Source organism: Harpia harpyja, chromosome 16 (genome assembly GCF_026419915.1).
Source record: "Harpia harpyja isolate bHarHar1 chromosome 16, bHarHar1 primary haplotype, whole genome shotgun sequence".
Classification (NCBI taxonomy): domain Eukaryota; kingdom Metazoa; phylum Chordata; class Aves; order Accipitriformes; family Accipitridae; genus Harpia; species Harpia harpyja.
Window position 1 is genome coordinate 32,205,039 of NC_068955.1, and position 25,523 is coordinate 32,230,561.

General features: G+C 46.1%; 1 protein-coding gene across 13 annotated transcripts in view; it reads left to right on the forward strand.

Annotated features, from left to right (window-relative positions):
- DAGLA (diacylglycerol lipase alpha) overlaps nt 1–24,015 on the forward strand; it is a 76,105-nt gene extending 52,090 nt beyond the window's left edge. For all 13 annotated transcript variants that reach the window (XM_052811959.1, XM_052811954.1, XM_052811951.1 and 10 more), the window contains 8 exons: nt 577–657; nt 2,873–3,015; nt 4,594–4,662; nt 5,758–5,830; nt 6,919–7,115; nt 7,476–7,605; nt 8,640–8,821; nt 12,983–24,015. In XM_052811959.1, coding sequence (XP_052667919.1) covers nt 577–657; nt 2,873–3,015; nt 4,594–4,662; nt 5,758–5,830; nt 6,919–7,115; nt 7,476–7,605; nt 8,640–8,821; nt 12,983–13,910 — 1,803 coding nt within the window. In that variant the 3' untranslated portion in view covers nt 13,911–24,015. The remainder of the gene's footprint in view (nt 1–576; nt 658–2,872; nt 3,016–4,593; nt 4,663–5,757; nt 5,831–6,918; nt 7,116–7,475; nt 7,606–8,639; nt 8,822–12,982) is intronic.
- The last annotated feature ends 1,508 nt before the right edge of the window (nt 24,016–25,523 follow it).

Below are 25,523 nucleotides of genomic sequence, written 5' to 3' on the forward strand. Positions count from 1 at the left end.
CAATAAGTCTTCCTATACAGATAGTGCTGCCACTTTTCCCCTCCCGTAGTGTCTTGGTGTTTGTATTATTTTTCCCTATGAACTTCTTAGGCTAGTTCATGCTTTCATTCACAGATTTAAATGTAAGAGCACAGTTCTGCATTTAAGGCACTGACAAGCAGAAAATCAAAGGTTATTTCTTTGTTCTACTGCAGGTCCCAGTGTCTGCCGAGCTACCAGATACACGACTTTGTCTTTAAGAAGTGGGTTGTTTTGTGTTGGTTGTTTGGGGTTTTTTTCCTAGATTTGTACCATGAGCCCGGGAATAGGGCCTTTGAGTATTATCTTAATTTAAGAACTGTCATTACTTCCAAACGGTTTGTGGCTTTGGTGATCAGTGAGCCAAAACATGTGCCTAATGAAGTCTATTGCTAAATGTGGAGTGGAGTCAGTATTCTTCCTCAACCCTGACACGTGCTGTGTGGCACTCCTCTAGAGCATACGCAGTGTTCGGGGCAGTATGGTGTCTGCTAGATGTTTAGATCAGGGCTGATATGCAACTGTTTACATGCTGTTCTGTCTTCATGTTTCCCTCAGGGAATGGTGCTATCTGCTGAGTACATCAAGAAGAAATTGGAGCAAGAAATGGTGCTTTCTCAAGCTTTTGGACGAGACTTAGTGAGTATTAGTTTTCTTTTATCCTTGCAGGCTATACGAAAGATGAGATTTCCCTAAAACACTGGTTTTAGGAAAACCTCCATGTCCCTGAATCTACTGTACTAATTTCTTAAATCTTCCTTCAATTCCTATCCCTCTGGATTGCCAGACAGGCAACTAGTTATTTATTCCCCCAAGGCTTTTTTATTTTGAAACCACCAATACTGCAGAGGTCCTGATTATTTTTTTTCCTCAGGCAAAGCTAAGGCAGGAAGTCCCATTTGGTGACAACGTAGGACAGGGAACATTAAAAACAAATCAACAGGAACTAAAATCCCATCTCTATGGAGATTCTCTTTGGAGACGGCAATGGGCTGCCATGCTGACTGCCTGTGTGTGCACATTTCTTGTGAGAGCGTGCTATCAGAGAACCCAAGAGAGATGTTACGAAGCAGCTTACCTTAGTTTATATGTTGGTAATAGCACAGTCAGTCCCCCTCTGGGAGGGAACTTCTGAACTGCCTGATTCCCTGCTGTCAGGCAGCTGTCCTTTTCTCATGCCCAAAGAGTGCCTTGGTCTGAGCAGTGCCCATGGGTAAATTAGCAATAGCTCAAGTGAGAAGGAAAAGAAGGATAAAAGCCTCAGTGGTTTCCTGAAACTTGAGTGTCATACCAGTCAACACTGAAGTGTCTGCCTTGTGATGTTTGGTAGATGTAGGGAGAGATACATAGGCATCTGACTTCTTTATATGGTGCTTTATTCCTCTCTGCCCAGAAAGTGAAAATTGGTCTTAAGTGAGCTGTTACTCATGAGGAATTTTTCCTGATGTCCTATAGAGCTCAATTGCTACCTGACTGGTAAGGATACGGTGATGTTCGAAGCTCTATACTTTGGTTTTCTCCTGTGTGTGGTAATAAGTATCATATTCTGTTCTGTTTGAAGCTGGCTTTGTGGGGTGGGTCCAACTTCTAATTGATGCAAAATAGTGTAACTAGCTGGACCTGACCCACAAGGATGGAGAGAGCTTGATTAATATGAGATGGAGCAACTGGCTTGTGTGTAGAAAATTAATTACTGCCTGAGGTTGAACTCTGAAGAATATCTGAAAAAGTGCTATGGTCAAAACATAAATGCCATCCCAGGTCCTACCAAAGGTTCATTTATCCCAGTACATTGTTTCTGACAGTTGCCAGCAACAGGTATTCAGGGATAAAGTGTAACAAGTGAGGTGTATAAAGTCTCAAAGCTCCCCCAGCATTCACCTCACTGACTGTAACAGGCATGGTGGTGGCTTAGAGATGGTCTCGAGAAGGAAAATGAAACAAAGATCTTTCATTCTTGTGGCCTGGTCTTATGTTCTATGTGTTCTCTCATCTTATGCAGAAGTCCAAGTATAACCACCACTGTGGTGACCCAGGGCCATGGAGAGTCGGATGCTGGATTCTTTCCCTGTGTAAAGCCTACAGGGCACTGGCAGAGCTCTGCAGAAAAACAAGACTGAAACTTTTCAAATGTTGTCTTAGTGAACTTCTAGGTTCTAAGCCATGCCTAGCACTCTAGCCTCTGAATAACAAGAACAGTACAAAATGTTAGAGAATAGTTTTGTCTCTGAATTACTTGAGCAGTGGTCAGCTGTTGAGAGCATCTAGACTTAGAAAACTATTGTTCAAACTGCTAGTTAGGATTTCTGTTTTTCAGCCTGCACAAGTGGTGGAATTAATGAAAGCAAGTAATTTTTAGAACCAGGGAGACCTTAGATGTGTGAGCCTGGACTCAGATATTATCAGAAGGCTGTCAGATTTGAGGAGGAGCAAAAGGCTCATATCAAATCCTAAATAACTCAAACAGCTTGTGTACAGTACACTTTTTCTTCCTACCTTTTTTATTTTAAGGAAGACCCAGTAGGTCAAACACTGACTGATGGAGATATAGGAGAGAATGCCAGAAGACAATGAATTCTAGCATCCCTTCAGAACAGGCAACATTGCAGGGCAGGAGAGTGCTGGGACTGCCACTGTGACTTAGGCTAAACAGTGTAAATCAGAACTCTGCTTCCATTTCAAGACCTAACATACCCTCACTAGTTCCCATTAGTGGAGGAGCTGGTTAGCTGGAGTCTGGAGTGCTCATGTATGGGAAAGACTGACAGCTGGGGAAAGGTGCAGATTTTGGGGGTTGGGGACTTGCCTTTCAGTATGACCTTAATTTCTTATTTGGTTTTTTGTTTGTTTTCAGGGGAGAGGAACAAAACACTATGGCCTGATTGTGGTTGGTCATTCCCTAGGGGCTGGCACAGCTGCCATCCTGTCCTTCCTTTTGCGTCCGCAGTACCCATCACTGAAGTGCTTTGCCTATTCTCCCCCAGGTGGGCTGCTGAGGTAGGTGTTGGGGCAGGAGGACCGGTGAGAGAGAGGGGTTGTGTAGTTGTAGCTGGATCAGATCCTGTTTGTGATGCTTTGAGGAGCAGTAAAAGACAAGTCTCTGCCCTGAGAAGCATGCAGAAAAATGAAAAGCCAGTCTATAGGAGATGAGGGTTGTTGGCAGCCTTTGCTCTGTGTTATAGTTTGGAATTTAGGTTATGATAGCAAGTGGCCACTCTCCCAAATATTCTGGTTTATGAGTTAGTTGTCTGTGGCTATAGCTCTAACTTCACCCTGACTAGTGGAAAATGCAGGCCGAGTGGATGGGGTGCAATTTCCTTATTCTCTCTCTGCGCAGTGCCAGTGTGTCCTTTCCCCATCTGCTGTGAATAGATGTACAATAAGGGAGATACTTGACTGAACATAGATGTCTGCATCAGTTGATCTAGTTGTTTGGACTCCTTTTGCAGCTGACAAAGAAATTGGCACTTCTGGGGTGTGATTTCTGTCATTCTAAAGTGGGCGCCTAAAATAGGTCAGAGGGACTGGGTTTCTTGGGTGCCTGTTTCTCTCTCTCTCGGCTATAGGGAGAATCTAGGGTAGCTGCCTCAGATCTCTGAAGAGAGGTATGGTGAATTCTTCCCACTGTAAATGGGAACAGACCTGCTGGTCATGTTACTTACATGGCAGCCAAACAAAAACATCCCACTTGATTGCTGTGAAGTGGGATAAAGGTTTTTCTAGTTGTGACAGACATCATGGGGGCACTTGAAAGCAGCTGTGGATTATCAGAAGCTTCTTGTGATAGTTACTGCATCATGTTCCATGAGCAGCCAAGGGTTTTAAACCATCCTACTAATGAATCTGGATATTGGCATGCCTTGTTATCATAGTAATCCCTGGTCTTCTGCAACTATAGAGGAGTTGCTCTGTAGAATGTTTCATGAGAGTTTTATAGCTTTCTGCTCAGAGCTTCCTCTCCTGAGATCCCGTGATAGCTTGGGCCAAGCCGTGCTGTGTTACTTCAACTGTTTCAGAGTGCCTCTGACTGCCACACTTCTGTTACACTGTGTGTCACCCCCAGGACTGTCTCTAGGTCAATGTAATGATGCAGCCTTTGCCTTTGGTAACTGGTTCAGAAGATCTCTAGGAAGGTAGCTGACTGCAGAACCAGCTCATAGAGTAGAAGCCTTAATTCCCTCTTGGTAGTCAGGTTGCTGCAGAAAGTGGCCATCTTAGTTCTAAAGTGTCTTTGTAAAGTAGTCTCAGGAGCATGGAATATCTTCTTCCTTTCTGCTGTCCTGGCCATTCCCAAACTATTGGAAAATGACTATGAGGCATTGAGTTAAAGTACTTCCTTTTCCAAGTATATTCAGAGCCATATGCAGAGTAATATTGCTTGGGGCATGGGATGTGAATATTAGGCTTTTCTTTATCACGGTGCAAGTCCCAAAAGCCTTGAGCAGCTTTGTGGTTTTTATGACCCTGGTTTGCTGTTTGGTAACCTCTCTGGCACCAGGGGCAAATTGGGAATGAAGTGCAGTTTGCTGCTAGTGAAACACTGTTTGCTTCTTCTTGGTCCTGTTTCTCTTCCAGTGAGGATGCCATGGAGTATTCAAAAGAGTTTGTGACTGCAGTCGTGCTTGGCAAAGATCTAGTGCCCAGGCAAGTTGAGAAGTGTCTGAATTTCTTGATGAGTTTCTGCTGTTTCTATACCAAAGTTACCTGTTTCCTATCAGAAACACCTAGATCATATCTGTCTCCAGTTTCCTCATTTACCTGTCCTTGTATGCTTTTTACTTGTCTTCCTAGTTACCTGTATTTCTGCATCTTTTACCTGGACACCTATATTGGTGTTTCACACACCTTTTCATAGGCATATGCCTCCCTGTCTCTCAGCTGCCTGTATGAAAGAAAAGGGTGAATAACCTGCCTCTGTAACTATACTCATTGCGGTATCTGACATGTCAATGCCATCTTCCTGGTTGCCTGTGTTATTTTGGACGTCTTTACACTCTGCCCTGAACTAGATGTGCTGTCATCTCATTGTACTGTTTGTCCCTGAATACCTATTCCATATCATCTCACATCTCTGAACCAGCTCCCTCATTTCTTGTGTCTTGGCATTTCTCACCTCTCATCATCTCCTGGGACGTGTTCTGCTGAACAGGGCATCGGACTAGGAGCTAGACAACCTGGTTTTTGCTTTTGCTTCTGCCCTGTTGCATGACCTCAGATACATTGTACAGACAGAAATGTCACCATTTAAGGCTTGTAGAATTCAGTGGAGGAAAAGTACTACATGGTATTGAGTATGCCTCTTGGTAACCTGTATGACAAAATCTTGTCCATTCTTTCATCTGTTTAGTGGTGTCATATAGCTCTGACACCCTTTTAACTTACCTGTTCTGTGTCGTTCTGTACTTGTTTCTTGCTCACTTGTTTCTGTGATTGCATCATCTCCCTCCTTATCTGTTCATTGACCTCTCTCATACCTGTGTTCACTGATCTGACTCTGCTATTACATTTCATACTTGTTTATTGTCACGATGGTTTCCTGTGGCCTCTTAACCCTGGTTACCGGTCCTGGGTGATGCCACAACTCACCTCTGAAATGATCTGCATTATGGTGGTGTTGCATTCTTGTAGTATCTCTTGTAGCATAGTTTCTTGTTCTTCTGTGCTGTGTGTCCCTACTGTCTTGTTACCCACCTGCTGTTCCCTGCCCAGCTGTTGTAAATACATCTTCCTCTTTTCCAGAATTGGTCTCTCTCAGCTGGAGGGATTTCGCCGGCAGCTTCTGGATGTTCTTCAAAGAAGTAACAAACCAAAGGTAAGAGTAAAAATTAACAGACACCTGGAGGCGAGTCTCTGAGCAGTGATGGTAAACTTTGTGTCACATAGCAATACTGCAGACTTCTGCCCTCCAGGTCTCCTCAGGTTCACTGTGACTACTATTTAGGTAACCAGAGGAGTGATGGCAAGAGCTGGAAGGCAGCTAGAGAGGTGAGGGCAAAGGGCTGCACTCTGTTTGCAGGCTGTGTGATGATTCTGGCTCACGTGCTGTAAATTTACCATCACAGGTATAAAATAACTGAGCAGGAAATATTCTCATCTGAGCCTGTTTTGAAGTCTGTGTTCCAACTGTAGCTTTTCTTGGCCAGTAACAAATGCTAACAGGCTAGAAAGTACAACAGTTGTCTGCTTACAGACACTGCTGCATGCTGTCTGGGTGGTGCTGTTCTAGGATAAGCGGTCTGTTAATATTTTGGAGATAGGAAATGTGGAAAGTTGTTCCTCCCCAGGCTGCTTTACCATTACACTGAGATGGAAAAAACATAAGACATCTAAGATTTTTAGGGGTAAAATGTTATAGATATGACCTGTAGAGGGAAAAAACTGAGCTTACGTTTATTTTTCTTGTTAGCATTCTATGGTTTTTGTGTTTTGGTTTATGGGGTTTTTGGTGAATTTTGGGGGTTTTAGGATTTCTTTTAGTGCATAAAGAAAGGCCTAAACAGAATTTTTGTCTGTTTATGTTGCATAATCTTTTGCTTATTTTTGTATATTAAATTCAGATTCCATCTTTGTTTATCCTGAAAGATACTAAGTTACCAATTGGTAGATAAGTTGGTGCTTGCTCTAGATCCTTAACTCCACAAAAACCTCCAAAAAAAGGAAGGATGAGATGTTGCCACTTCTAAGGTTAAAACTGGGAAAGGAAGAAACAACTTTTCTGGGCAGGGTTATCTCCGTCTCTCGGTCTATTATTTAAGCAATCAAGGCACAAGACCTGTTTTTCTCTTTTCTGGTATTAGGTATTCAGTTTAAATCTCCCAATAGTGCCTTTGAGATGACTCTGCTTTTCTTTGATGTTTTTCTCTTTTCAATATTCTCTTTCCTTTCTCTTGTGTTGAATAGTGGCGAATCATTGTGGGTGCTACGAAGTGCATACCCAAGTCAGAGCTCCCTGAAGAGACGGAAGAAAATTCAGTAACGAGTAATCGCCTCTGGACCCATCCCAGTGATCTGACTATTGCCCTGTCTGCAAGCACACCACTCTACCCACCTGGCCGCATCATCCATGTGGTGCACAATCACCCTGCAGAGCAGTGCTGGTGAGTATGCGCAGAGCTGCGAAGCCAGCCTATGGGTGGGGGTGAAAATTTTCTTTTGGAAAAGGCTTCCCAAGACAGGAATCCATCTCTGAAGGAAGTGATCCCACCCTGCACTGTCTTATGATGACAGTGATTGTGTCTGTGCTGTCAGAATAGGAAGATAGTTGTGTCACTGTTGGCTAGTGCAAAGTTTGGGAGCAATAGCAGTAGTATGTGTACTTTAATATCTTCTGTTTCTCCTCCTGTTGCTTTTTCTGTCTCTGCAACCTGCTGTTTCTTTCTTTTGCATGCCAAAATACTGGCCTGCTCTTTCATACCCTGCTCCCTGGTTTCCCCTCTGTATCCCAACTCCTCTTCCAGTTGCTGTGAGCAAGAGGATCCCACTTACTTTGCTATCTGGGGTGACAATAAGGCATTTAATGAAGTGATCATCTCACCGGCGATGTTGCACGAACACCTCCCATATGTGGTCATGGAAGGGCTCAACAAGGTAATGCAGAGAATTAGGATCAGGGGTGGGGAGGGATCATTCAGTGCAATAACACAGGCTCTGGCTTTGAATGCCTGAAAAAACAGGGTTTGGGCAAGAAAGGCTCAGCATAATGATGCTGATGAGGTGAGCTGTAAACACAAAATGGACAAGGGGCATGGTGGTTCTAGCATATGAGCCCAATAAGTTTCTTGGTGCCAAGCCAAAGCTCTTTGTGCTTATTGGAGGGCCAGGAAGGTACCCTTGGTGGGGTCCAGTTTTAGAAATTCTTATTGCAAGAGCACTTAGGTGCCCTAATAAAATGAGTGCCTTGTCACAGGCCTTTATGTACACAGAAGAGGTAGTCCTTGCCCAGGAGGGCTGGCTATTTAAATACACAAGGCCATTTACTTTGCAGTGAAGGAGGAAAGAAGATTGTGCTCTGGGCCAGTCATAAGCAGGCTGTTAGTGTTGAATGTAACGAGGTCTGGAGATGGAATGTAGATCTCCATCCCAATACACAGAGTCCCAGACTAAGTTGTCTTTCCAAATTGAATATCATAATAATATGAGGCTGGGTGTTGTTTGGTTCCTTTTTTCAGAACTGCCTGTTACAGGCTGCAGTTCAGGTGAAATCCAAGCTGTGACAGAAGTCCTCCATGCTGTGGCTGCAGCCCCTCTGTTAGTCTGAGGGGTGATTGAGCTTATGTATAATGGTTGTAAAATGGGTCTCTGCCACTAAGCTACAGTTCCTAGCCCTGCAGTTCTACCGTGGAGATTTAGCCAAGTCTCCTCTGCCCTGCTGGTCTGAAGGCTGCTCCTGCCAGCATCCTGCCAGTCACCTCCCCAGCATTGGATTTGCAGCAGGGCATTCTGACAGGATAGAGTATGTCAGAATTTATTGATATAATCCTTTATCTCAAGACCTTGCCCTGTGCTTGCAGAAAGTATTGGTAAGAAACAGGCAAATCCAGCTGTTTGGAAGTCCTGAGCTGAGAACAGCAAAGCTGCTATCTTCAGTAAAGCACTACTGTTCCTCTGCTTGCCTTGAATAGGTCTTGGAGAATTACAACAAGGGGAAAACAGCTTTACTTTCTGCAGCCAAAGTGATGGTGAGTCCTACAGAAGTGGATCTCACCCCAGAGTTGATCTTCCAGAGTCAGCCCTTACCTAGTGGACCCTCAGTGCAGATCGGAACTGGAGCCGTAACAGTGGACAGAAGGAACAGCAGCACTAAGTAAGGATATATCTTTGATTTCTTTGAAGGGTTGTTGGCTCTAGGTGTGGGTCCTCTTCCTCTTGGGGCATTGCGATCAATATTTTTGGAAAGGATAGGTCCACGGGCTGCCTTTGTGAGACTTTTACTTAGCTTCAGCATGTCTTGTGTCATGCTGGGGGGAAAATATCCTTTGTGTTGCTCAAGAATCTGTGAGTGCAGCAAGGTCAGGAGAACCCAGAAGATAAGGGTATGGAAGAAACTTCCTTTTCTCCGTACTCAGACAAATGGGGTTTTCCCTGAAACTGTTAAGACAAAGCTTGCATTCCTGCAGCTAAATTTTTGTTTTCCTGTGCGAATTATGTGCCCAAAGATAGCCTATATGGTGATTCTCAAAAGCTGAGAAGCAGTGAAAGCCATAAGCTTACCAGAAGATCTGCATTTAAAGCTACTTTATGATGTGGCTTGTGTAATGTTATAAACAGGACAATCTGGGAACATGGATACACATGAGGGGAGAGCAGTTGGTGTCCTGTTTGTGAAGGACAAGAGCAGGAAGCTCAGTCCAGTGGCAAGCAGGCAAGGGGAAAAGGCACGTTCCAAGTACTGAAGGTGTTCCTACAGGGGCTGTTTTCCGAAAGCTGGACCATCACTGAACACTAACATCAGTAGTCTGGCAAAGACCAAAAGGTGGAGGAACATCTAGAAGGTATATGGAGGAGTGGTTTGGGGAAGAACTTGTTCTTTATGGTGTACATAAACACTTTCCTCCAGGAGCTAAAGGCAGAGAGACTCCTTGCAGAATTTCAGATATTTGAGGCATTGCAGGACCACAGACTTGCAAGAAACAAAGAAAATAAACATAAAAATGTGGGCAAAGGCTTGTTTCAAAGTTGGAACACATGACTTCTGCCACAGAATTGCATTATGTAGGGCAAATTTGCAGACAAAATAGGGAAGATGGTTTGTAGTCAGAGATAGCAAATGGGATTTGTGAGTAGGAACAGAAGACAGTGTTATGGGTGGGAGGTGATTATTTCTTTGCAAGGGAAGCACTTCTATGGAGATTTCAGGTGGAGAGACCCAACAAGAAGCTCTGTGTGTGGGGGAGGAGGCAGGGTGAGATGGTCTGTGCTGAGTGATGGACAGCTGAGTATCCATGAGATAACATGAGTGAGATTTAAATTTACAAGATAGATAAGTGTTGTGGTTTAACCCCAGCCAGCAACTGAGCACCACGCAGCCACTTGCTCGCTTCCCCCCCACCCAGTGGGATGGGGGAGAGAATCGGGGGGGGGGAAGTAAAACTTGTGGGTTGAGATAGAGAGTTTAATAAGTGTTTTGGGTTTGTGTGGTGGGGTTTTGGTAGCAGGGGAGGGGGCTATGGGGGGGGCTCCTGTGAGAGGCTGCTAGAAGCTTTGCCAGCTCCAAGTCGGACCTGCCGCTGGCCCAGGCCGAGCCCATCAGCGATGGTGGTAGCGCCTCTGGGAGAACAGATTTAAGAGGGGAAACCTGCAGCGGGGAGGGGAGTGGAATGTGAGAGAAAACCCCTATTCAGATACTGAGGTCAGTGAAGGAGGGGAGGAGGTGCGCCGGAGGGGATGCCCCTGCACCCCATGGTGAGACAGCAGGCTGTCCCTCTGCAGCCCATGGAGGTGAGCAGGGGAGCAGATGCCCACCTGCAGCCCGGGGAGGAGCCCACGCTGGAGCAGGGGGATGTCCCTGAAGATGCCAGGATTCCATGGGAGAGCCCGCGCTGGAACAGTCTGTGCCTGAAGGACTGCAGCCCACAGAAAGGACCCACACTGGAGCAGTTCATGAAGGACTGCAGCCTGTGGAAGGGACCCATGCTGGAGCAATTTGTGAAGAACTGCAGCCCGTGGGAAGGACTCATGCTGCAGAAGTTTGTGGAGAACTGTCTCGCATGGGAGAGACACCATGTTGGAGAAAAGAGTGAGGAGTCCTCCCCCTGAGGAGGAAGGAGCGCCAGAGACAATGTGTGATGAACTGACCCCAATCCCCATTCCCTGTCCCCCTGCACTGCTCAGGGAGAGGAGGTGGAGAAAATTGGGAGTGGAGTTGAGCCGGGAAGGAGGGAGGGGTGGGGAAGGTGTTTTAAGATTTGGTTTTACTTCCCATTATCCTTGTTTTGTTTTGATTGGTAGTAAATTAAATTGCTTTTGGGGTTTTTTTTCCCCAAGTTGAGTCTGTCTTTTGCCTGTGACCGTAAGTGGTGAATGATCCCTCCCTTGTCTTGACTCACAAGCTTTTCTTTATATCTTTTCCTCCTCATCCCACTGTGGGGGAGAGGAGTGAGCGAGCGGCTTCGTGGTGCTTTGTTGCTGGCTGGGCTTAAACCACAACAATAGGACAGAAAGGAAGAAAATAATAATGATAATGGTAATAATATGGCAATAATAATAATAAAAGGATTGGAATATACAAAACAAGTGATGCAGAATGTAATTGCTCACCACTCACTGACCGATGCCCAGTCAGTTCAAAGCAGCAATCTGCCCTTCCTGGCCAACTCCCCCCAGTTTATATATTGGGCATGACATCACATGGTATGGAATATCCCTTTGGCCAGTTTGGGTCAGCTGCCCTGGCTGTGTCCCCTCCCAACTTCTTGTGCCCCTCCAGCCTTCTTGCTTGCTGGGCATGAGAAGCTGAAAAATCCTTGACCTAGTATAAACACTACTTAGCAACAACTGAAAACGTCAGTGTGTTATCAACATTCTTCTCATACTAAATCCAAAACATAACACCATGCCAGCTACTAGAAAGAAAATCAACTCTATCCCAGCCAAAACCAGGACAATAAGACAGCAAATAATATGAAGATGGCAAGGTTCTTGTCACAGAGAGAGTGAATGGTCAGAGAAAGTGAAGGAGAGCTTAGAAACAGAACCGCAGCTGTGGTGAAACAGCAGGAACAGGGATTGGCCCACATTTGTGAAGGCTACAATAAGACTGAGAAAATCAACTAGGTCAGGCAGCAGGGAGAGGAGTGGTGGTTTCTGTGCCATAGCCAGAGTAGACCCAAGGAGCTGCTTCCCTTTGAGGTTAGTGAAAGCAGAGGGGGAATTCCGAGTTATGAAAGGGAAAGGAATAAGGGAGAGGGCAGAGAGGCTTAAGGGAGGTGCTAGAGCGGAAACAGTTGTAGGTTGGTTGTGTTGAATTCAAGGTTAGAGCCAGCTTACTGTGTCAGACTCCCTCTTTTGGGGTTCTTGTAACCTGTTCTCAGATTACTATTACTCTAGTGAAATTCCAAAGGGATCAAATATTGGCCTAACTTCTAAGCCTTTCCCTATATGTCATGTCCTTTTGGCAGGTGCAGCAGTCCTCCCAAGCTCAGAATCTTTTCCCAGATATTTCCTTCTTTCCTTTAGGGCTGTTGCTTTGGCTGCAGCTCATCCCAGGCTTTGTGTATGTCTGCTATGGGAAGCTCCTTCCCGGTGTCTTTGACATGGTGTCTTTCTGGAGAAGCCTGCCTGATTCTTAAAAGTCTTAGTGTGACTGGTGTCTTTCTAAAGATCTTTACCTGTCTTAAGCTGAGTAAATTGCTTTTTTACCTATTTTAAAATCTGCTACCTGAAGTGGTAGCTGAATTGGTCATGGTCAGTGCTCTAACGGCCTCCTGGCATTTGTGGTAGGTAAGGTAGGGATTGCCAGCATGGAGAAGGAGGGGAAGGCATGACACTGGAGAGGTTCAGAGTGTGAGAAGAAAAGTAGTAGATTAACTGTAGGCAAGTCCTTTAACCTCTCTTGCCTCAATCTTCTCTAATACAGAGGTGTTGGGCGAGAGAGGGGTTTGCATGTGTGGAGACTGTACCGTGTTTTGGGGGGCTTCAGTTGGAAGTGCTGCAAGTTTCACTGGGAGCAGAACCATAGTCCTAAGTGAAAATGATGCTTGAGAGAGAAGATACTTAGCCAGGAGAAAAGGGAGAAGGGCAAGAACCTGAGTTTGCAGAGTGAAGAAACTGTACCTAATATTTTCAGCGGGGAGGATGGGGAGATAAGAGGTTTCTTGCGGTTGTGGATGGCTCTGATTAGAGCAATGACATGGGTCTTCAGTGTGTGTGAGGAACTCTGTACCCAAGACTTGGTTCCTCTGGCTGTTCTGGCAGCTTGTGGGTCTGTGGAGCAATGCAGCCTCACTTTGTCTGTTTCTCATTGCAGGAGCAAGTCCCATTCTGAAATAAGCTTGGAGGGGTTTTATGAGACAAAGCCACTTTCTCCTGTGCAGAAAGACCCTGTGGAGCTGCTTCTCCTGGATACAAAGGAACGTCTGTCTGTGGAGCTGCAGGACCGCCGTGCCCCTCTTGCGACCATGGAGAGCCTCTCGGACAATGAATCCATCTACAGCTTTGATTCAAGGCGCTCCTCTGGTTTCCGGAGCATCCGGGGCTCCCCCAGCCTCCATGCTGTCATGGAGAAGGATGAGACACACTGCTTTTATATAGACCCTGTTATCCCTGAGGAGAACCCCTCCCTCAGCTCGCGGACAGAGCTGCTGGCTGCTGATAGCCTCTCCAAGCATTCCCAGGAAACTCAGCCCCCCGACAATGTGCTCAACAGTGGTGGCACTACCCCCCAGCGACGCTGCAGCGAGGAGGGGGCCAGCAGCGAGGGGGACCGCGTTTCCTTAGCCCCTCGTGAGGAGCTGTCCCTCCAGAATGGACGGCTTACTGATGTTCCCAGTCCTCAAGTGCTGGAGTTTGCTGAGTTCATAGACAGCCTCTTTAATTTGGATAGCAAAAGCAGCTCCTTCCAGGACATCTACTGCATGATGGTGTCAGACAGCTCCAGTGACTTTGCAGAGATGCCCAAATCTGTCAGTGATCAGGAGATCCTGTTGAGGGCACAATATGAACCCAACCTAGTCCCAAAGCCCCCGAGGTTGTTTGCAGGCTCAACAGATCCTTCGTCGGGCATCTCTGTCTCACCCTCTTTCCCCCTTAGTTCATCTGGAGAACTCATGGACATCACTCCCACAGGCGTGAGCAGCCAGGAGTGCCTGGCCACTGACAAAATCCGGACTTCCACCCCCTCTGGGCATGTAACCAGCCCTGCCAAGCAGGACGACCTCATGATTTCAGCCCTCTAGTGCAGGGTAAAGGGGTGCGGCTCTGAGAGCTGATCCCGTAGGCTGAGTGCTGGGATAATACTTGGAGGAGGTGGTCATCGGGCAGTTCAGATCAGAGGAGACAGCTGGAAACATTCCTTCTGGGGTGACACAGTGGTGGCACACTGGTGTCTGGAGGATGGATTGTGCCTGAGTCGCATGCTTGCAGCTGGGAGAAGAAGCATTGCCTCAGAAGGCCTGCTACACTAAGAGGGTCTGAGTCACTAAAGGTAGATGCAAGTTCCCTACCTCAGCCTGTCTCATTTCATTTCAGAGGCAGATTCCTTGCCCCAGGGCACCTGCTGAGTTTGGGAGTGAGATACCCTGCTTCAGGGAATCCTCTGGGGTGAAGGGGTGGATTCTCTGAAGCTTGAGGATTGGATAGACAGAAGTAAGGGGGCCAGGCCAGATCACCCCCTTGGTACTGTGTCAGTGGTTTTGGAAATGAGCGGATTGAGACTTTGGGCCCTGTTGCACTACCATGTCGGATCTGGCCCAAGATCCAATTCGTCACACTTCCATGGGGATTGCTGCTTTTGTAGGACACTCCTGTTTTAAAGCCATTGGGGCTGTATTCTCCCCAAATGCAGTCTCCCCTCCCCTGGCCAGGCACAGCAAGAATGGGGCTGGCACTGTGTTTTCTCTCCCCTGAGTACTTCTGTGTTCAGTGACCACCAGGCTGCTGCTGAGAGGGAAGGACACTGTTCTGAAGAGCCAAAGCCCTCTGCCACGTCCCTCTTTTGCCAGAAGGAGTTCTCCTGGATGTCACCATCATCACTTCTAAGTTCCCTGGACCACTCTGAGCTGGCGACATTCCTGCAGGACTGACAGGATTCTCATCTCAGAGCTGCATGGATGCATCAACTTAAAAATCTAACAGGCTTCTCAACACCTAGCATTATTTGCGTGGCCCCTGTGGAGCCTGGGAGCCTCTCCTGGACTCTGCTGGGTCCTCACACCACCCATATGCAGTAATTGCAGATCAGTGCCAGCCTCTGTCATTGGGAGTTCAGGGAAAAGATGAACTTTTACTATGTATTGAAATCTCTTGTATGTTTACAGAGCTGCTAAGCTTTTTGGAAGGTATTTATTAAGCAAACAGGGAGGCTTTCCCTAAGCAAAAAGCATGTTCATTCTCTCCTTCCTGTGCTGTTCCCTCTGGGGACTGAGGGGAGAGAGGATGGGCAGGTATGATTGCAAGTCCCCTGCTTTTAAAGTGGGTCAGAGTCTGGGGGAAGCTGGGTGCATCCCTTGCCCATCCTCCCTCGTCCACTTCCCCATTGCACAACACCGCATTGCAAAGCTTGACCAAGTTGCTAGTAAAACTACCTGAGTACTGCTGTGCAGAGCCTCAGTGCCTGGAGGAGTCTGCTATAGACCTATCTAGGCAGGGACTTTCCAATGATGGAAGCAGGAGAGAAACTACCTATCTAGAAAGTTATACATACTGGGACCAGTAGAAGGCCTTTAATTGATAAAACACCTTAATATTAAAGCTCAGTGGAGTTACCAATCAGTCTCACTGGAGCTCTGTCCTCCCTCAGTGGAAAAGAAATTCCTATTTTAACTTCCTTATAATCACAGAGATGTTTTTGCCCTCCTTAGCTGTGGTATTTCCATTGTGGGAGGATGCTGTGCTTCCCAGGAGCTTAGCTCATGACAAATCCCTCAGCTCCTGTTATCCCTAGCTTCTAGCCGTGTTCATGGAGTAGTCTCTGGAAGCCCCAGGCATGGGTCATGGCTGTGCTGTCCTGGGTGCCACACAAACAAAGCATGAGTGGTATCAAATGCCATCAATTCAGAACAAGAGCACTTTATAGCCAGTGTGTGTTGATGTAAATAACTTCAGGTGTAGAGAAGTGAACTGGACTTTGTGTCCAAGTGCTGATCTCCCACTCAACAATTTAGTGTGGGATGCTGTGTCCCCTTGTCCCCTGCTTCTTGCAAATTACAGGGCCTTTAGAAGTGCAGGGACTTTGTTAAATGGGCAGTAAAATACTGTCCCTGTGGTTTAGGTTCCAAAGGTGACCTTTTCTATACTGTCTTGAATTGGAGGGAAGAAGCCCCTCTGAATTCAAAGTAATTTGGAAAAGAAAAATGCTTTCATTCTGAGCAACAAGAAGTTACTTTTTTCTTTGTAGGTCCTTCAGAAAAGAGCAGTATTGTTCCCCTTGCTGAGAGCTTGTATGGTTCAGGAGCTCATATAGAACAGCTGTGTAAATGCTGTCAGATCATCCACTATTGCAGACCACAGGGTAAGGCTGAATTGCTGCACACACACAAACACTAAAACGGTGGTGTCCAGGAATACGCACAATAAACTGGGTAGTTTTGAGGGGGAAAGGGAAGCTGAAGTGCAGGGAGGCTGAGGCTAGCAGGCTAGCTCGCCTCCTGATGCAGACTGCTGATAGATGTTGATAGAGTAGGGAAAAGGAGTTCATTTCTGCCTTTAGTTGTCGGCAGAAGATGGGTAGTAATAACACTTAGCACTTAGGCAGAGCTTTATATCTGCAAAGCACTTTACGAACATTAATGAAAATCATCTCTGTCCCTGGCAGTGAGGTATTAGGAGATGACTATCTCTGAGACTAGGTGGAACTACTGGTGCCCTACCCAAGGATGGTGGGGAGATGACCCAAGGCGAGGAAGGTGGATTATCTCCCTCTTAAGAAAAAATTGTTGTTTCAGTAGCGACCTGATGATGTTTAATGGGTTGCAATATTGCACTAGAAAGCCACTTCTGACCTGGGCGTACTTCTGCTATGTCCTGGAAGACACAGTCATTGTGCGTGACTTGTTTCCTTCTCTGTGCCATTGGAACTGTGTCCCAGGGGAATAGGGTTACCTTGCCCTGACCAGCTGTAGCAGGAAACAGCCTGGCATGCTGCATTTTTTTTGCTTGCTTTGTGCTCTGTGATTATCAGGCTGCTTCTGAAAAGCCTGGAAATACCTAATGCTTGTGACCTGGGCTTGCCATAGATCAAGGCAGTAAAAGTGCAAAAGAGCCCTTTTAGTTAAGGTTCTTGTTGTATCACATTATGGGTAATTCCTGGTTTCTGTTGTTCTCTCTTGACAAACAGATCTGTTCCCAGTCCTCACAAAGTAAATCCATGTTCTTTGCATTATTTCTGCTTTAAATGTGTCTCTGTGTCTTGATTCTCATCACTCCTTTGCTATAAGAGCATTTGGACAGGCTGATCTTCTATTTCATCCTGGAAGAGCATATCTGGAAAGTTAAAATAAATGCTAAGCCTGTGCTACCTCCTTCGTTTGTACTGCACACTATTGCCTGCTTTCTCTGCCCTCACTCTACTCTGATGTGCAGCTGTCTTTGGAAGCATGAAGCATCTTCAGATTTCTTAATCTCTTGGCTTCTGGTTCCTACTCTTGAGCTTTGTGCCTTCTAATCTTTATATGTTCCCTTGATATTTCAATAGGGTGTTCCACCCCATGTGGAGGCAGTGCTGGAAGTGCAGTTCATAGTGCCTGACACCCTAGACCCTAGCTAAGGGGCCAACAGTTCACCCAGTTAAATGGCACATCCTTAAAATCCCCTCTGAGCTGTTTGGTAGAGGAGTGGAGCTGAGGCCACGCGGTTCCTGGAGAGCAGAGAGTAGGTTTTGTGCACCTTAAAATTAAAGCTCTGTAAGTGAAACCCTCTACACCAATGAAGCTTTGCCAAAGAGTCTAGCAGGGTACTCTGCCCTTTTTCTACGATCCCCTGGTGCAGCAGATTTCAGCTGACTGTGTAATTGGTACTTGCTGTTGCACACTTGTTCGTGATGTTCTCAGCAGACTGTAGCAGAATGTAATCCTGAAGCCTTGAAGCATTCAGGGGCAACATGGGAGGCCCTTAACTAGGTGCATGTTGAACTCCATCCAACAGCGTAGTTAAGAACGGCTTCTGACCCTGCTGTGAATGTGCTCACTCACAAGGTGTGAAGGGTTTGGTACTGCTGTCCTTTTTTTGCACCTATAAGCTGCACTCCAGCCCTTTTGGGCATGTCGAAAGTGGAATAAAATAATCCCATTGATAATATCCCAGTGAATTTTGATCATCAAGCCCTTAGCGCGTAATGTTGGCTGGCTGTGGTTTTGAAGGCTCTTCTGCATCAGTAATAATTGCTTTTATTGTTGCTTTAATTGCAGCAGTGCCAAGAACTTAGGATCCTGCTGTGCTGAGTATGTGCAAATGCTGAACAGAAAGTAAGCTCTTCTCCAATACTTACCATTATCCCTCTCCTTCGCTGGGGAGCTGCCCTCTCTATTTGGAACATGCATTTTCTCTTATAACTGCTGCTCTCTAACCTTTCCTCTTTTCTTTGCTCCCTATTCCTGTCACATAACCAGGAGCCAGCTTATCTCTCTTCTTGGTTGCTCTGTCTCAGGATGATGGTGTCTTAGTCCACATCCTTGATAGCACCACTTAAGCACGGGGAAGCTATTCCCTATGATGACCCAAAACAGCTGAATGGGGTTCCTGTCTTGATTCACTTGAGAGGGCTGCTGCCCTCTGTAGCAGCTAAGGCTATCTAGAAAGGTCAGAGTGCTGTCAACACTGTGAAGTTCTTTAGCTGTCTCTAGCTTTTGCTTACCTGGTCTGTGGTCAGTATTTTTGGTGTTCATTCCTAATTTCTGCAACTTCTAAAGAACTTTTTTCAAAGTAAACAGGAATCGTATGAAGACATTTTGCTCTCTACAGTGGACTGAGATGGCAAAGCTGGTTGTGAGTGTAGATGTACAAATCCAGTGACTCCCACTCCTATGCTTTTAGAACATAGATGTTTAGATTGCAGTAACAGCTGAAGGTCCCAAACAGGAGCAGGATTTAGGTGAGAAGTAGGTGTTGCTGTCATAAGGGCATGTAAGAACGAGGAAGAGCACCAAGCACGGGGATACAGGATCAGTGTGTGCTCCTTGGAGCTGTTTCTGCTGTGGGAGTTTGACTTGTTGCCGTGTCCTGTCTCTATCAAAAGAAACAGAACAGGGCTGATCTGTATCAAGCGCAGCAAACTGGATGAATATGGCATTACTTTTTCAAATATCATCTCCTAATAAGGTTCCCCTCTGCTCAGTTTCACTGTTTGTAATCTGGGCCTAATTAAGAGGGGGTTTTAAACCTTCCCTTGATATCTTAAGTGATTTTGTTTCTTTATCAGGTGTCTCCGATTTTTCACTGCTCTAGATTCATGTGGGCCCCAGTCTTAATGCTCTCTCTAAAAAGGTTTTCCATGTTTCTGATTACTACTGCTTCCCACTTTTAAATTCATTTTAATCCTTCCTGTATCCTCCTTTTAGATGGGGTGATGAGATCTGTATGTTTTTGAGAGCATCCCGTTGATTTGCAAAATGGCCTCTTCTAATGTATTTTTTTATGAACTTAAACGTTTTCTCAGCTTTTTTATCTGCCTGCAGGCAAAGACCAATATTTTCATTGAATTGCCCGCACAGATACCCTGTTTAATTTACAAATTGGGGCATATGAATAATCAGAATTATCCCTTGCAATGGTGATTAGTTTGGGTTAATCATTGCTGAAATGCATGTGTTGGTGTGTTTAGAGTTTGTCTTTTGTGGTTATATCCTTATAGGGAAGACTGGGAGAAGGAGCATCAGTGCTAGCTAGCCCAAAATACACGTGCTTTGTTGTTTGCCACTGTATTGGCACCCTGTTAACTTGCCCCTTTCCTAGGATAGTTGTTAGACCTTTCTCATAGCAGAACAGGATACCTATTACCTATGCAAGCTGTATTTGGGATCCTTTGCGCGTTTTACAACCTGAACGAATGGATTTTTTAGATGTAGTGAAATTTGGAGCGTCTTAAAGTTTAGCTACTGAGCTACAAGTTCCTTGTTTCTGCTGGTGAGTGGATGCCACGTGCACACCTAAGTACTGCACATACTCATCAATGCGGCCCGCGTCTAAATCCCAACAGAACAGTGATGCTGGAGGGCGTTCTGGCCTACCCTGTTGCATTTCCATGGTCAACAGAAGCCCTTCTGTGTTTGCCTTGGGAATTGGCTGGGCTGGAGCTCTGCTTGATGCTGGGTTCACTTTGTGCTTATGCGTACCTCCTGCTGGGATATTCTCTTCCCTTGGCAGTAGGAAGACATTCTGGCTTTGCAGCAAGTGTAGCAGTAGCATTTGATTTCCATTTTTTTAGGTATGGTCGTTGCCACTACTGCCTGCAGAGCATGTTAAGCCACACAGGTCAGTAATTTGCTGATAAAATGATTTATAAGTCTTTAAATGTAACGCAGAAATACTGGCAGACATTTAAAATAACCTCTAGCCCTCAACAAACCTAGCAGCTTTGCTTTTTGCTTAAAAGCTCCTTCAGCTTTCCTCCAATCTGTAGCATTACATTTGTTCCTTTCTGCTCAGACAACTGAAGTCTGAGATGGCTTTTGCTGACAATCCTTCCATGCTGTCGCTTGTTTGTCATCCCTTCTGTTTAAATTCACCCCACGAAAGCTGGATTTTTGCTGAGAGCTGTTATTTAATTATGCTGCTGCCAACAGACTCTCACAGAGCTGCTCTGCACTTTAGGAAGTATATAGACAATCTGTGTGATCCTCTTTCTAGTTGGGAAAAGCATAGGGTGAGTAGATATTTGTTGGCTAAGTGCTCCCTCCCTGGAGTTCTGTAGCAGCAAAAGTAATGAGTTACAGAAGTACAGGGAAGTAAAAGGGAAATGGGTCAAATATCTAATGCACTGAACCTGAAAGCTCAGTTTAAAACCCCAGACAGATTTAACACAGGTGGTGGTGGCTTCCTAGCTGTGAAATGGCAGCTTCTTCCCTACTTGCAGCGTACCTGGTGCCTCTTTAGCCTGCCTAAGGAAAGGGAGGGTTGGAAATGCAGCAGCGGTTTTACACAGACTGCTCTGATGCTCTGAATGAAGGAATATATTGCTCTGAAGCATTGGGAAGCACTGGCTGAATCAGGCTTGTTGCACGTTCTTGCAGCCTGTGCAGTACTGAACTGCAGCGCTGGATTTAGGGAAGAACTGCATGTCTTGTGCCAAAGCTCCCTCTCACGGTGCTCCTGCATGGAGGAGGCGATGCTCCATGTTGCAGGCAGAGTGCATCCTGCTGGAGGCAAACATTGCCCCTTCTTGGCAGCTATGGGAAGAATGAGAGGAAAGAAAGACTGCAGCTGGGAGGTGGGACTTGGCCTGGGAGTTCTTGCTCTCCAGTCAGATGGTCTTACTGGTGTTATGGGTCAAGTGTGAGAGATATGTGAAATAGACTGTATCAGCATTCTTTGATGTCCTTCTCCCCCTTGCCAGCTCCTCAGCAGGCTGTGTGTCTGCTCTGTTCTGTTCCAGAGAGGAGCCACTACCCCTTGCAGTGAGACCTGACAGGTTAGATGGCACGGACAAGCCTGGGGGGCCTGTGGTTTGTTTGCTTCTGAGTTTCATATTCCAGCTCTGAGAGTCATGGCCTTCACTGCCAAGATGGGTGGGTGTTAGATCTGTGGCGGACAGAGCCTGAAACTTAAACCCTATTAATTTGTAAACTCTGTGTCGTTAGAGTGGAGAAATATTTTGGGAAGGAGATCCCTCGCTGTATAACAATAGCCTGCTGTGCAGAGGGCAGCGTGTTCTGCAGAGCAGCAAGGCTGTTGGCTTCCTTGTGTGGCAGGAGTACCGCAAACTGCCAAACTTCTGTTGCGCTTCTTTCTTCCCCATCTCCTGACTGTATCTGTGCCTAGCACTTCCCTGAGAGCTGTTACACTCTGCGCGGGAGGATGTTGTTAGCCTAAACTTAGGCTGCTTAAGGGCATGCACCCTGGAAATTTGAAACAATCAAGAAGAGAGCAATTCCTTGCTTTGTCGTAGGGACTTGCAGTCCTAAAAAGCATCAGCTGTCTCCAAGCACTTTGCTGTCTCTGTTACTGTTGTTGTTTTCTTTTTCGCTTGTTTTCTTCAGTTCGTACCTGTTGTGCCTTTGTTTTCCTTTGGCTTGAGGTCAAGCCTCCTGCTTAGGACCAGACATCTGCCAGCTTCCTTTCCCACTTCTGCGCATTATTTCTTCTCTGGATGTATGAAAGGGAATACAGTGTGGCCAAGGACTGGTTCAGAGTTGCCCTTGCTGCTGGGCACTCTCTTTCTGCCTCTGCTAGGACTTGCCAGATTTTCCCACTGTGCCCTGCTGCCTGAGGTCATATCCAAGTGCCAATAGCAAAGCCTGACCTGAGGCAAGCTGTTTCCTCGAACCCACGCTGCAGTTACCCTGCCAGCCCCTTCCGATCTAGAACCTCATCTTGTGCAAAGCGAGTGTTTTCTCTGCAGTAGAAAGGGAAGACTTTCTACCACTTCCTACCTTTGGTGTACGTGACCTCAGTCAGTGTTTAACAGGTCTGTTCACGAGTAAAACTTCCTCTCAGGTCTATTCATGAGTAAAAACTCTTTCCGCTCTTCAAGATCTGACTCTGGTTTTGCAAGAACTTTTGCTGAAAGGGACTTAACATATTCTGAACTGTCCGCTGCAGTTTTGATTTACTGGTATTTCTCTCACTGGCTCTGGAACAGCCATCTTCCAAAGGTAAGCTCTCTTTTTAGAGAGTTGGGCATTTTTGCTGCTTTCATTGCTGTGTTTGAGACCTCTGACCTCACCATGTCATCCTGTGCTCTGTTTTTCATTTACTGAAGTTTTCTACCTGCCCAGCATATCTGTATGATGAGGGGGCCCCTATCTGGCTACTTATTTATTTCTGCAAAATCATTAAACACAGAGCAGCATAGGAACAAGCCTTCATTTTGTTTTTTATTGGAATTCCACTGCCCTGTTTTCCGTCACGGGCTTTGTGCAGTTCTGATGGCTCAGAGTTGGAGGTACCTGGTGCACGTGGCAGTGCCAGGAGGAGGGAGCAGCCCCAAGCAGTGCGTGCATCACTCAGCACTCAGGCTGGCTTGGTGGCATGTGCCTGTACGGTCTGTCCTGTCTTGATGCACTACTTAAGGGATGTTGTGTGTGCAAAGCTGTCGCATCCCGATGTGTTTTCTAGACCACTGCCACGCACCTTTTTGGGTCTTAACTCCTTTATCAGTATGTCCACAGCGCTTGCTGATGGCCACTGTCTGGTGGCAAAGTGGCAACATCTGCAGCTACTGAGGCTACAGCTTCCCAGCTTTCCCTCCACACATGCTGCAGCCGACTGAAGAGGTGATGTCCAGGGAATATTCTCAACCTCCTGTCCTAGTGATAAACTTAATTACTAATGTCAACACAGGGATTATTGGTGATGGGTTGCGCCTCCCTGCCTGTGCGTGTGGGGCAGCAGGAGAGGAGCGCTCTGCCCTGTAAGACCCTTTCCTTTGGCTCGGCTGTCTGTTCCAGTGTCCTGCTGTGACAGCCACCGGTCTGGCCTGTCCTCCCTAATGGCTGTGAGTGAGCAGAGACAGCAAGACCAGAGGAACTGACAGAAACTATTTCTTTTCTCATCTTTTTGTGCTTTTTAGTGCCAGCTGTGGTGGGTGGAGCCCAGCTGGATGGCCTCCGTAGGACCGGAGCTGTCTGCTGGGGGGGGGCCCACGCAGCAATGGCATACAATAACTCCCTTGCCTCCCACTTCTCTCTCTGTCAGCGGACACCAGTGTCTCTATGGAAGAGCCTTTCTGCCTGCTTCTGTCACCTATCTCACATTATGTGCTGGGGCACCTCAGAGTAGGGTAGCTATGAATTAACTCTTTGACCCCAATTGCCTCTTTATAGCTGAAGCCTTTTGCATTTATGGGAGAAACAGTCCTTCTAGCGAGCTCCGAGCTACTCTGACTGCCTCTTGCAGGGCTTAGAGCACTTGCATATGCAATCAGCGGGGAGACAGCACAGGATCCTGTGTCCCCATGCTCAAGCAAGAGGTCACTGCCCATCCCGGGAATGCTGCCCTCTGAATCCCTGCTCCGAGCTGCCCCAGCATGAAGACTACAAGGAAACTAAAGCACTCCTCATGTGCCATTCTCATGTGACTTTTTGTACCTATGTATGAAAGATCCAAACTAATATTGCTGTAAAGAAAGATACAGATTAATATAGCATATTATATAAAGATATATGTATATAAAAGTTTCTGTATATTGTATGGCACTGTGTATAAAATGGATGTAGAAGCATGACTGGTGTATGTGACTGTTCCCAAGTCTGACCTGGAGAATGATAGTTGTGATTTGCCTGATGTTATGCCTTAAAGGATTGCGTGTGAGCTTGAGAGTTGGAAGAAACTGCACTGTGCTCTCTTACTGCAGAGGGACGAGGAATATGGTGTTGGTGCATTGCTACAGCTCTCTGGAAGGCTCTGGGGAACAATTTAGCTGCTAGTGGGGTTGATCGTCACCTCACTAGCTCTGCCTGTTCTGGATCTCAGCCTTTGGAGTGGGAAAAACACTTTGGGGAATATCTCAGTCCCTTGAGACCAGGTTGACACTTCTACGCCCTACTTTTCTGTGCAGCACTTGCTAGCTCCAGCTTGGCCCCATGCAGCCAAGGGTGGAAACTGCAGGAGACTCAGCTCTAGCAATCTCTCTTCTTCAGTGGAGAAGAGAGTTAAGGAAGAAACTTGATGCATTGAGTTACAAGTACTTGAATTCAACATGCCGTACAAGAAGAATGACATTAGTGCAAACAAAGGCAGTTGATAACTAGGGACTCTTTGGAAGGGTAAGAGAAAGGGGCAGGGAGAGAAGAGGAGCAAGAATAGTGTAGACGTCTGCCCTGTGGAAAAATAGCAATGTGCTGGGATCCTTCTGCAAAGAAGGTGAGTTCAAACTGGTGAGCAAGAGTTTCACAGAAGCCTGGCACTAAGTGACCTGCAGAGCAAGGGACATGTTTTTGTGTAGGCTTATAAGGCAGGATCTCAATGGCTGGTGCTGTTTACACTGCTGCTGAATAATGCCATAGTAATTCATATTCTGGAAAGGGGAAAGCAGTACTTGTGGCTTAACAGGGTCAGAGAGAAGGAGAGTAAGGGGAGCCAGTGGAACAGCTTCAGGAGAGGAACAGGAGCCTTCTGGCCAGTCATGAGAAAAACAGGCAGGAAAAGGAATGCCTGGAAGAAAGTAATCCTATTAATGGCTGCATGGAATAGTTTTTATGGTTGCTCCTGAAGAGACTATCAGGGAATTAAGAGCTCAAAGGTGGCTGAACTACTGAGTTCCTATAAAAATGCCTATAAAAAGTGCTGGTATGTATAAGTGCCTGCCTGATGCTTTGGTTTTGTTTTGTGGGTTTTTTCCTACCCGTAATTGTATCAGTCTCATAAAAGGATATTGCCTCTTCTGTAAACACTTCCTCTTGTGGGGAAAGAAAAACATAAAACTCTGGATACTACCCTTGTATAAACATAAAATAATCTATGCTTAGGAGTGACTGTTTTAATACAGTTATAAAGGAGAAAAATACATGAATGTGTACACAGCAGGCATGGTGGATGTTGCTTTAAAACCTATTTTACTATTAAAAGCCTTAGCTGTTGAATGTAGCTAGGGATGTAGTTGCTTCCAAGAAGACTGTCTGGCTGTTTGGTGTGTTGGTGGCCGTAGGAGAAATTTCCAGCTTATTGAGAAAAGTGTTCTTCAACCCATTGGCCATAAA